Consider the following 11,947-nt stretch of genomic DNA (forward strand, 5'->3'; position numbering starts at 1 on the left):
ACACTGTCAGGAAAACAGATAACATCATGTTCAAAGCCTAAATTATTGGCTAAAGTCAAAGTGAACACCTGTTTATATTGTGAATTGAAACACAAATATATCCCCTGTATTTTATTCCATTGCTGCTGAGAAACAGTTGAAGTTATGCAAATACTGAAAATCACAGCTGATTCCCAACTAGGAAACACCCAGGTGTTGAGATTCTTTCAATTGCATGACCACATGGTATAGACAGTAAAGATGACCTCTGTGCTGATCTTGTGTGGAAAAAGAACAATATAGAGCAACACAAGAAAGTAAGAATACAGTAATACCTGCACAAGGGAGAGGGAGACAAGTACCAGGACGAGGGAGAGGAAGACAAGTACCAGGACGAGGGAGAGGAAGACAAGTACCAGGACAAGGGAGAGGAAGACAAGTACCAGGACAAGAGAGAGGAAGACAAGTACCAGGACAAGGGAGAGGAAGACAAGTACCAGGACGAGGGAGAGGAAGACAAGTACCAGGACAAGAGAGAGGAAGACAAGTACCACGACAAGAGAGAGGAGTGGGACAAGGGAGAGGAGTTAGAATGTGTGGTGGCGCTCAAAGAAGGTCCAGAGCTAGGGTAATACTGTAAATGGAAGCTATATTGTATTTCTTGCAGTAATGTCCTGTTGCAAATGAAGCCTTTACTGCAACAATTATGTTTCTTTTTTTCTATACAGTAACCGTACATTCTATAAAGCTTCTCTGAGATGGGTCATTCATTTTTTGTTCTGAATTTATGCAGCAAAAGTGCATAACAAAATGCATGCATTTACAAAACCCAACAAAACAAAAATTTTGAGAGGCTTCAAAAGAAACTGCATTGCAAACACAATCTATAATCCATATACTGTGAGACCTGACACATACCTTCCTAAATGAATGCAGTTTTTGTAATTCCATCTTATGTTAGTTTTTTATGACATTATGCTATGATTGACTAAATGTTCCTGTGAAGAGAGAACGTGTGTTAGTGTTTGGTAGACATGATGTCATGTTTAGTGTATTTTTGTGTTATGACAATAAGTGTTTGAGTTTAGTTTACAATGTGTGATTTTGAGCATGAAATTAACAGTTTTGCCAATTGTGTGTGGTAGGTGTGTTGGTGCGTTAAAAGTTTAGAAAACTTAAGGTTATTGAAAAAACTCTCATAGCGATTGTAAAAAACTGTAATGTAAACCTGTTCATTTTTATGTATTCATTAAATGTAGTCACAATTCTACTCCTCAGAGATCCTCCAGTGGTTAAATGGAAGCTGTCCAGTGCAGAAACCTACTCCAAGATGAGGCTAAAACTGGTCCCCAACTACCAGTACGACACCCATACAGAGGCTAGCGCTTTCAGAGACAACATGGGTACGTCTCAAGAACTAAACATGTCTTATTTTTGTTAGCGTACACATGAGCCAGTTGGAAATAGTATTTAACACGTATGGATGGTGTATAGATTTGTTTTGAATTTGATTTATTCCAACATAAGGAGCTGAAAGTCCCCGCAGCTCTGAACCCCTCCCCCTTGCTGTTGCGAAGGAAGCAAAAGTGAGTGACATGGAGGACGACCAATTGGGAGAAGAGGACATTGTCTTTCTGGACAACCAGTGAGTCGCTGTTACGCCACCTCATCAATGCAACACTAGTGTTCACTGTTGTCAGCCACAGCTAATTAACTGTTGTTAGCCATTACCATGCTTTACATTTAGTCATTTAGCAGATGCTCTTATCCAGAGCGACTTACAGTAATCACAGGGACATTCCACCGAGGCAAGTAGGGTGAAGTGCCTTGCCCAAGGACACAACGTCATTTGGCACGGCGGGGAATCGATCCGGCAACCTTAAGATTACTAGTCCGATTCCCTCACCACTCAGCCATCTGACTCCCATGTTGATGGAGATCCTAGGTTTCTGACCCAGCATGCCTCACTGTGGTCCACAGGGTGGAGGGGGAGGATGAGAGTCAGAAGGAGAAGCTGGTGCTGTCAGAGGACTGCGAGCTCATCACCATTGTGGCAGTGGTTCCTGGTCGTCTGGAGGTCACCACCCACCACCTCTACTTCTACGACTACAGCAGTGACAAAGAGGAGACTGAGGAGGGTAAAGGACATACTGCAATCTGACAGAAAACACATATACCCTAATAACCACTGACAGTACTCACAAAGGGTATGTTAAGAGACAACATGTATTAGGAAGGAGACAAGTTACCGATTCAGTTGCCAAACGTTACCTTCGATAGGATTTTTCATTACTCACTCAACACGTGCATCACACAGCCCCAAAATCTGATGAACCTGGATCACATGACAATGTTTTACAAAAGTAAACACATAAACCCAACACAACAATGCGGAGTAGGGATTGTCATACTCAACAGTGATCTTTCCTCAGGGATCGGGTTCGACTTCAAAAGGCCTCTGTCTCAGCTGAGAGAGGTGCACCTGAGACGCTACAACCTGCGCCGGTCAGCCCTGGAGCTCTTCTTCATAGACCAGTCTCACTACTTCATCAACTTCAAGAAGAAGGTGCTCCAATCACAGCACCACTCACTAGCCACAGGATTGGCTTACAGCATTGATACCCACATAAGTGTCCCTTAAAGCTGCAATGGGTAACATTATAGAATATCATGAGAAACAGCACCCCAAGTTATTTTCTGAACACTTTTCTCCAGATAGAGTTTTATTGACGGTGGTTTCACTATTAAATCTATGGAAAAAATCCAACCTATAGTACCTTTAAGACTATAGAGACTGCTTGTGAAACATTTATTTCCCAGGGGAATTGATTTTATGGTACCTTTTGGTTGACCAAAAATTAGTGAAAGATCATAGTGTTCGTTTGTTACCCTCCCCTATCCAGGTGCGGAACAAGGTGTACTCTAGGATCCTGGGGCTGCGGCCCCCCAACCTCTTCTACTTTGGCTCCCGCTCCCCACAGGAGCTGCTGACGGCCTCTGGGCTCACACAGGTGCGTGACACACCCGACTACTTCAACCAGCAACCACAACAACTGCTATGAGTCCAAAAGAGACAAATAAAGGAAATTCCTTATTTGAATAGAACTTATTTTTGTTTTCTTTTTACTATAGAAATGGGTGTGCAGGGAAATTTCTAACTTTGAGTACCTGATGCAACTGAACACCATCGCTGGGCGCACCTATAATGACCTCTCCCAGTACCCAGTGGTAAGTAGACCTAATGTTAAGAAAACACTGAAGAATTATACCACATTTTTCCCCCGACTCATTGACAAACTAACTGTCCCAGAAGATGGACAGTTTGGTTTTCTGTTTTCACAGACCAGCCCTGGTTTTTCTGTTGGGTATGACTTGTGTTCTTGTATGTTTTACAGTTCCCCTGGGTTCTGTGTGACTACACCTCTTCGGTTCTGGATCTAGAGGACCCTGAAGTGTTCAGGGACCTGTCCAAACCCATCGGTGTGGTCAACTCCAAACACGCCCAGAATGTCAGAGAGAAGTGAGTGGTGTATTCATCTGAATCTCCTAACATCTGCTGAAAACCCAACTCTACAGTGTCAGCATTACAATTGTTAGTGCTGATCCATCCATTCATTGTTTTTGATCCATTTCCCCTCGTATGCCTTCAGGTATGAGAGTTTTGAGGACTCTACAGGCACCATCGACAAGTTCCACTACGGCACACACTACTCAAACGCTGCCGGGGTCATGCATTACATGATCCGCATGGAGCCCTTTACCACCCTGCACATCCAGCTGCAGAGCGGCAGGTAGGCCGGAAAGTGTGTTTGAGGAGGACGTGAAAGCTCAAGTAGTTTTGAAGTCACTCTCAGCACATGGACGCGGTCAAATGTGTGGTTCTCCGTGTTCAGGTTTGACGTAGCAGACCGACAATTCCACTCCGTGCCAGCGGCGTGGCAGGCTCGCATGGAGAGTCCCGCCGACGTCAAAGAGCTCATCCCCGAGTTCTTCTACTTCCCAGAGTTCCTGCAGAACATGAACGGTGAGAAACAGCCTTGCATGGTTACGGAGATATTTCACATACGGAGCCTGTGCATAGTCAGAGCTGCGATATTATATAGGATGTGACCCCAAATCCATGTTAATGTGTAGCTTGCTCCTTGAGTGTATACTTCCCCTATAGACCCCCTATACTTCATGTTTATGTATATGACAGTTTGTGTTTCTGTGCGGGTCTGTGTGTGTGTGTGTGTTATTTTTCTCTTCCTCCCAGGCTTTGACTTGGGCAGCTTGCAGATGTCCCAGGAGTCAGTGGCAGATGTGTTACTACCACGCTGGGCCTCGTCCAGGGACGACTTCATCAGGAAGCATAGGAAGGCCCTGGTGAGACAGAAGGCTCCCAGCGTCTCATCCTTCAGTCAACCCCTCCATCCCATATCCCATGTCATCCAGATCCTACTGCACCCACAAATGAATCGGTCTGATCCCTTTGAAAGAAGGACACTGTGGATAGGAGGTAACCGCGGTGTGTGCGTGTGTGCGTCCTCAGGAATGTGAGCATGTGTCCAGTCACCTCCATGAGTGGATTGACCTGATCTTTGGTTACAAGCAGAGAGGCGAGGAGGCTGTGGAGGCCCTCAATGTGTTCTACTACTGCACCTATGAGGGTAAGACTGGGACAGAACATGGGTATCCAACACGGTTCCACCACTGTTCCACCACTGTTCTACCCCACTGCTCCGTACATTTCTGCTGTTTGACTGGTGGTTTTCTAGGCGCCGTGGACTTGGATGCCATAGCCAATGAGACAGAGCGCAAGGCCCTGGAGGGCATCATCAGCAACTTCGGCCAGACCCCCTGTCAGCTCCTCAAGGTCTGAGTCCCATCTCAGCAATTTACTACCGTTAAACACTCCAAGATTTACTGCCACTCTGCAGGCTTCTGCTGGGAACACATGTTTATTTCAAGCAGTTCTGCTCTCTCACCCAGGCTGAGTGTGTGACTTGGTGGTAGTGTTGTCTGTGAATGTGTCGGAGCTGGTTGTAGCTGGGTGTCTGTGGTGTTCCAGCTGTGCTTAACTGACCCCTCTGACTGTGTTTCTGGGGGAGTAGGAGCCTCACCCCCCTCGTATGTCAGCCCAGAGTGCGTCCAGACGGCAGGCCCGCATGGACACTCTGCCCCTCAACCTGTTTGAGCATCTGGACAAGCTGCGCCCTTTTGTGGAGGTAGGACTGCCTCAGTCACTCTCTGTCACCCACCTGCATTTAGCACTGCAAGGAATACCTCTTGTACGGTTTATACACACTCTAATGGCTACTCTGTGCATGTGTCTATGTGTGTTTCAGGTGGTGAGTAATGGCGTGCCACTGGTCCAGGCGTTAGTCCCAAAGACCCCAAACCGCTCCTTCATCATCCCAGGATCCGATGTTCTGGTGAGCTTTACCCACTGAAGTCCTCTTTGCTCTTTGCGTACTACAGTATATAACCCTGTACATGTTGAAGCATAGTCACTCACATATCCTCTCCATGTAACTCCCTCCTCCCCCCTTTTCTCCCTCTACTCTCTTTCCCCACCCTCTCTCTGCGCTCCCCTTCTTCTCTCTCCCCTCTCCCCCCTCCTTCTCCACCCAGGTGACAGTGAGTGCCAACGGTCTGATAGGGACACACAGCTGGCTGCCGTTTGACAAGAACATTGCCAACTACTTCACCTTCACCAAGGACCCCACTGTGCTCAACCCCAAGTGAGTGACCCCAGCAAGTGTGTGTTCCTACACTGTTAACCCCATGCTGTATACACTATCAATGATGGAAGATGATCCAGACCACAGACAAAATGTTTTTATCGTCTCGTGTGGCCGAACGCTGTGCTTAGTTACAGTTATTTGTGTAAGGCTTAATCCAATTTAAAGGATTCACTTATTATCCGCAAAGATCCGTTTGGATTGCAGTATCTCACTCAGTCCTACCTTCTCTTCGTCTTTCTCTCCATCTCTCTCTATATTATTCTCCCTCTCTCTCTCCATCCCATTATTGGTTTTCTTGCAACAATACCTCTCTCCATGCTCCATTCCCCCCCCATCCCTTTGTCCATCCGTCTCTCTCTCCTCCTACAGGACACAACGTTTCCTGAGCGGGCCCTTCTCCCCGGGCGTGGAGATCAGTGCCCAGGTCCTGGTGGTCTCCAACGATGGGCGCCTGCTCTTCAGCGGCGGCCACTGGGACTGCAGCCTGCGTGTCACCCAGCTGGGCAAGGGCAAGCTGGTGGGCAGGATCTGCCGGCACATCGGTGAGAAGCTCATTCGGTCACCCGTGGTGACCTTTGATGACCCGTGTTGACCTGTGGTGAATGGATGAGTTGACATATAGGTGATCAGCCTTGTGTTTCCCGTTGGGTTGTGTCCTTTAGATGTGGTGACGTGCCTGTCTCTGGACCTCTGTGGCATCTACCTCATCTCTGGCTCCAGGGACACTACCTGTATGGTCTGGCAGGTCCTACAGCAGGTACCGTACACTGTCAGCTTCATAAATCATGACAGTTTATTTTCATTTATGGATTCATTTTTTCCTGGTGATAATATATCATATTTTTATGAGAAATGTATGTACAGTGCCCTCCAAAAGTATTGGAACAGTGAGGCCAATTCCTTTATTTTTGCTGTAGACTGAAAACATTTGGGCTTGACATCAAACGATGAATGTGAAACCAGAGATCAACGTTTCAGCTTTTATTTCCAGGTATTTACATCAGGATCTGATGCACAAATTAGAAAATATCACCTTTTTGTTCGAACCCACCCATTTGTCACGTGAGCAAAAGTATTGGAACATGTGACTGACAGGTGTGTTTTGTTGCCCAGGTGTGTCCTATTACATACATTATTCAATCAATAAATACCACTGAATGTCTACACTCAGGTTCAGATTGGGTAAGATAGGTTTTGTCTATGCAGACTGTATTCAGAGGTGAAAACAACATGAAAACCAGAGCACTGTCTTTGGGTGAAAAACAAGCAATTGTGAGTCTTAGAGAAGATGGAAAATCAATCAGAGCCATTGCAGAAACATTGGCCATAGCCAGTACAACCATTTGGAATGTCCTGAAGAAGAAGAAAACTACTGGTGTACTAAGTAACAGACGTCGAACAGGTAGACCAAGGAAAACATCAGCAGTTGATGACAGAAACATTGTGAGAGCTGTAAAGAAAGACCCTAAAACAACTGTTAGTGAGATCAGCAACAACCTCCAGATGGCAGGAGTGAAGGTATCACTATCTACTGTTCGCAGAAGACTTCATGAACAAAAGTACAAGGGCTACACCAGAAGATGCAAACCACTCATTAGCAAGAAGAATAGGAAGGCCAGGCTGGAATTTGCCAAAAAGTACAGAGATGAACCTCAAAAATTCTGGGACAAAGTTTTATGGACTGATGAGACAAAGATTAACTTTTACCAAAGTGATGGAAAGGCTAAAGTTTGGAGAAAGAAAGGAACTGCTCATGATCCCAAACACACAAGCTCATCTGTGAAACACGGTGGAGGTAATGTCATGGCTTGGGCTTGCATGGCTTCTTCTGGGACGGGCTCATTAATCTTCATTGAGGATGTAACACATGATGGCAGCAGCAAAATGAACTCGGAAGTCTACAGAAACATTTTGTCTGCCAATTTAAGGAAAGATGCAACCAAACTGATTGGCAGAGCCTTCATCATGCAGCAAGATAACGACCCAAAACACACTGCCAAAACAACAAAGGAGTTCATCAGGGGCAAGAAATGGAAGGTATTAGACTGGCCAAGTCAATCTCCAGACTTAAACCCTATAGAGCATGCATTTTACCTGCTTAAGAGGAGACTGAAGGGAGGAACCCCACAAAACAAACAACAACTGAAAGAGGCTGCAGTGAAAGCCTGGGAAAGCATCAAAAAGGAAGAATGCAAAAGTTTGGTGACGTCAATGGGTCACAGACTTGCTGCAGTTATTGAAAGCAAAGGATTTGCAACTAAATATTAAGTCTTATTCACTTAAATATGTTTTAAGTATATCTGTTCCAATACTTTTGATCACATGACAAATGGGTGGATTCAAACAAAATGTGATATTTTCTTAGTTGTGCATCAGATCCTGATGTAAATACCTGGAAATAAAAGCTGAAACGTTGATCTCTGGTCTCACGTTCATTATTTGATGTCAAGCCCAAATGTTTTCAGTCTACAGCAAAAATAAAGGAATTCGCCTCACTGTTCCAATACTTTTGGAGGGCACTGTACATTGTAATGTGAACTTGATTGTCCAGTGCTCTTGGTATGTATACATGGGTATTATGTTAAGGCCAGGAAGGGTGCTTCCTTGTTTTTCCTGTGTTGAACTTCCCCCACTCCTCCTCCTGTAGGGTGGCTTCTCCAGTGGCCTGTCACCTCGCCCGGTGCAAGTCCTCTGTGGCCACGACCAGGAAGTCAGCTCTGTGGCTATTAGCACCGAGTTGGACATGGCTGTCTCAGGAGCAAAGGTGAGAGTTTGCGAGTAGTGGACCACTGCCACACTGCAGAGGGCAAAGCACACAATGTATCTGGCAGACGTTTAGTGTAACATCTGTTGACGTGTAATCTTTTGTCGGACTACTCCTCGGTCAGGATGGGACTCTGATAGTGCACAGTATTAGGCGGGGCCAGTTCTTGCGGACATTGAAGCCCCCAGGCGAGAGCTGTTTGCCAGCCTACGTCACGGGGCTGCAGGTGGGCATGGAGGGCCACATTGTGGCTCAGACTGCTCTGGACGGCTGCTCTGTTGGGAAGGTATGCAGACCACACACAGACTCGTACACATATTCCGAGGACACGCGTGCATGAATCATCATCAGACATATCACACCGTAAACGTTTGGTTTCCATTATTTCATGTACTTCACCCTCTTTACTCTGACCTTCTCTATCTGTCTGTCTGTCTGTCGGTCCATCTCTCTCTCTCTCTCTTTTTTTTCTCTCTCTCTCTCTAAAGGAGAAGTACTCGCTCCATGTCTACTCGGTCAACGGCCGTCTCCTGGCGTCCGCCACCCTGGAGGAGCAGGTGACGGCTCTGTACCTGGCAGCCGACTACGTCATCCTGGGCACATCCCAGGGCAACCTCCATATCCGAGACCTGCTCAGGTGAGGAGAGACCCGCAATCACATCGAAACAACCACCTGTGATACAGCACTGTTGTGCAGATGAGTCAAGTACCGTAGTAGGGGAGCATCAAAGTGACACCCTCTTTCTCTTCCTGTGGACCAGTCTGGACTTGGCAGTGAAGCCCCTGGCCCTGAAGGTGCCTGTGAGGAGTGTGTCTGTGACCAAGGAGGGCAGCCATATCCTGGTGGGCCTGGAGGATGGCAAGCTCATCGTGGTGGGCGCGGGGAAACCAGAGGAGGTTAGACTGGGGGGAGCCCCCTTTGTGTGTGCGTGTGTGTGTGGGGGGGGTTTGAGGGGGGTAGGGGACTGGTGTCGCTGGAATTCTGGACCGTGTGGGGGTTATGTCTGTGTTCGTTGTCCCCTATGAAGTGAGGTAACGTCCAATCCCCTCTCTCTCCTCCTCTCAGGTGCGCTCCGGACAGTTCTCTCGTCGACTGTGGGGCTCCACCCGACGGATCTCCCAGGTCTCTTCTGGAGAGACAGAGTACAACCCCACAGAGTACACTGGGAAGTGAGAAAGGCCCTGGGAAGACTGGGTCCCTTCAGACCCTGGGGTCAATAGACCCCTGGCTCACACTGTGTCTCTCCTCCTGCCTTCCACATCCTTCCCATGCCCAGCTCAGCTCTGGGCTCTAGTTATTGAACTCTCTGGGAGAGCAGCTACAGCTACTGCACTTATTTCTTTTTTTTTTGAGCCTGGTGTTTTTTTGCTTTGTTTTTAGACTGCGTCATTCCAAAGAATGTCTATGTTTTAGCGGACAAAAAGGGGAGCGCTTTTTAGATGAGTATAATCCTTGAAAACGATGACTGTGGAGGAATTCTTTGTGGTGAGCCTACTCATATCTATAAGCCTGGTGACTCACTCTGGAACACACACACACCTACACACATGCCTGCCCACACACACACACACACACACACACACACACACTCAGTGCAGTATGAGGGGAAGAATGCTGTGAACTCTCTATGTTCCCACCTCCTTTTTTCAGCATCCCTTTTTTCCTCCTTTCTTTTGATTGTTTCAAGGCCAGTGGTTTGGCAACGGCACCTTGACTCGAAACTTGAAGACTAATGTTGCTTGAGATTTAAAGTACCAGTATGTACCACTAGTGGGTCTACTTTCTCTGCATTTAAGTGTGTGTCCATGTGTTGTGGGTCAAGCTGCTTCTGTGTGCTTCTCATACAGTAGGTCAGTGCTGGACTATGCACATTCTGATAAAGGTCAAAATGTTAGGATTTCTGGGGCAACTCAAATATGTGTATATGACATGCCTGTACGCAATGCTGAACAGATAAAGCAATAATGGTGTTGTGGTCAAAGGTATAATTTGTTATGATTGTGAAGCTTAGAAGGTATAATTTCTTGTGATTGTGAAGCTTAGAAGGTATAATTTCTTGTGATTGTGAAGCTTATAAGTAACCAGTTTCTGTGGAGGAAAGGCCAAAAGCCCACTTACCTTACAAAGAAGAGAAGACAGCCTTGTTTTATTACATGTATATAACTACTGTATATTAGTTTGTTTTATTCAAGCTACTGTAAGTGTATGGTTCAGACTACTTTTATTGATAACTAAATTCTTATGTTGCTGCAAAATTGGTATGTTATTGCAAAATTGTCATTGCTCATCTTCTAAGATGATTTCTCCTTGCAAAGTAACCTTTTATGTTTTTAACAATTTTGTTACATGAACTAAAGTGCCTTTTTTTTTGTTGCTTTCTATTGTCTCTTTAGCTGGAGCCTTAAACACACTGAATTCCAGTAAGATGGTATGATTACTATACCAAGACTCACTCCCTTCATTTTACACTTTCTATCCTCTCACCTTTCTGTCCATCAAATTTGCTGCTGTAAATGATGTTTTAGAAATATATCCTACACAAAACGGATCACACATCATCCACACCAAAGCCTTACTTTGGAGTCGCCCTATTCTTTGTGCATCTTGAATCAGAGTACACGTCCCTCGTTTACTGTTGAAAGTTTGTTCTGCTGTTGTTTTATTTAAAGAGGAACTGAAACAAAGAGATGGTGTCTGTGAAACACATTTGAGGAAATACTCTGACGTGATTGGAGGAATGCAATTCCTGTCGGCCCCTGTAGTGTGGCCAGGGATTATCTGTTGTTATGCACCATCATGATGGAGGACAATAAAGGGAACCGCTGGGCAAATGCAATACAGCACCAACAAAATGGTGCCTGTTACACATATCTGGATTACAGTGAATTATGGAGAGCTGAAAAAAATACAGACATAATTATAGCTTTGTGTGTGTGTGTGTGGGGGGGGGGGGTCTGCTCGTATTATATGGATGGTGTTTCAATTTTCAGAATCACATTAACCAGTTAATGTCTTATGATTCAGTTGAGTCTAGATATTTGTTGAAAAGGCGAGTCTGAAATAGCTTGTTGCAATGTAAATGTCTGTATTTGCTGTATTCTTTGTACAGGAGTGTCTTTTGCATAGTTATGAAAGTCAGCTGCTTTTCATGACCCTGATGAAGCATTGTGTGAGACTGGTGTATGTAGTCCTACATGAATGTATGTTTTTTTCACTTAACTATGCAGCCGTGCTGACCCATTTCCAGTTTAATCTTCCTGGCTGACCACACACCTCAGTCCTCCACCTAGGACACTACACTGAATGCATAGTGTTTATATGTGACAGCTTTGTTTCAAAGTTCCATCATCTGTACCCCTGCACAATCCAACCCAAGCCTAGAGTAGCCCAGGGCTACATTGGTTCTGGATCTGCTCTTTTGTAATCACTATTTTGGTGTTTGTATTTTTCTCAAAATACATGCTTTTTTTAACTGCC

The 11,947-nt window shown here is 45.6% G+C and overlaps 1 protein-coding gene across 4 annotated transcripts in view; it reads left to right on the forward strand.

Annotated features, from left to right (window-relative positions):
• Positions 1 to 11,947, forward strand: part of nbeal2 (neurobeachin-like 2) — a 38,626-nt gene extending 26,679 nt beyond the window's left edge. For all 4 annotated transcript variants that reach the window (XM_047039595.1, XM_047039605.1, XM_047039625.1 and 1 more), the window contains 22 exons: positions 1,258 to 1,382; positions 1,507 to 1,624; positions 1,960 to 2,117; positions 2,412 to 2,545; positions 2,883 to 2,990; positions 3,112 to 3,207; positions 3,375 to 3,499; positions 3,630 to 3,770; positions 3,873 to 4,003; positions 4,235 to 4,344; positions 4,511 to 4,628; positions 4,737 to 4,834; positions 5,073 to 5,186; positions 5,307 to 5,393; positions 5,593 to 5,702; positions 6,075 to 6,247; positions 6,368 to 6,462; positions 8,353 to 8,469; positions 8,594 to 8,755; positions 8,958 to 9,106; positions 9,231 to 9,366; positions 9,536 to 11,947. In XM_047039595.1, the coding sequence (XP_046895551.1) occupies positions 1,258 to 1,382; positions 1,507 to 1,624; positions 1,960 to 2,117; positions 2,412 to 2,545; positions 2,883 to 2,990; positions 3,112 to 3,207; positions 3,375 to 3,499; positions 3,630 to 3,770; positions 3,873 to 4,003; positions 4,235 to 4,344; positions 4,511 to 4,628; positions 4,737 to 4,834; positions 5,073 to 5,186; positions 5,307 to 5,393; positions 5,593 to 5,702; positions 6,075 to 6,247; positions 6,368 to 6,462; positions 8,353 to 8,469; positions 8,594 to 8,755; positions 8,958 to 9,106; positions 9,231 to 9,366; positions 9,536 to 9,643 (2,713 nt within the window). In that variant the 3' untranslated portion in view covers positions 9,644 to 11,947. The remainder of the gene's footprint in view (positions 1 to 1,257; positions 1,383 to 1,506; positions 1,625 to 1,959; positions 2,118 to 2,411; positions 2,546 to 2,882; positions 2,991 to 3,111; positions 3,208 to 3,374; positions 3,500 to 3,629; positions 3,771 to 3,872; positions 4,004 to 4,234; positions 4,345 to 4,510; positions 4,629 to 4,736; positions 4,835 to 5,072; positions 5,187 to 5,306; positions 5,394 to 5,592; positions 5,703 to 6,074; positions 6,248 to 6,367; positions 6,463 to 8,352; positions 8,470 to 8,593; positions 8,756 to 8,957; positions 9,107 to 9,230; positions 9,367 to 9,535) is intronic.

The sequence above is a fragment of the Hypomesus transpacificus genome, chromosome 2 (genome assembly GCF_021917145.1).
Source record: "Hypomesus transpacificus isolate Combined female chromosome 2, fHypTra1, whole genome shotgun sequence".
Taxonomy (NCBI): Eukaryota; Metazoa; Chordata; class Actinopteri; order Osmeriformes; family Osmeridae; genus Hypomesus; species Hypomesus transpacificus.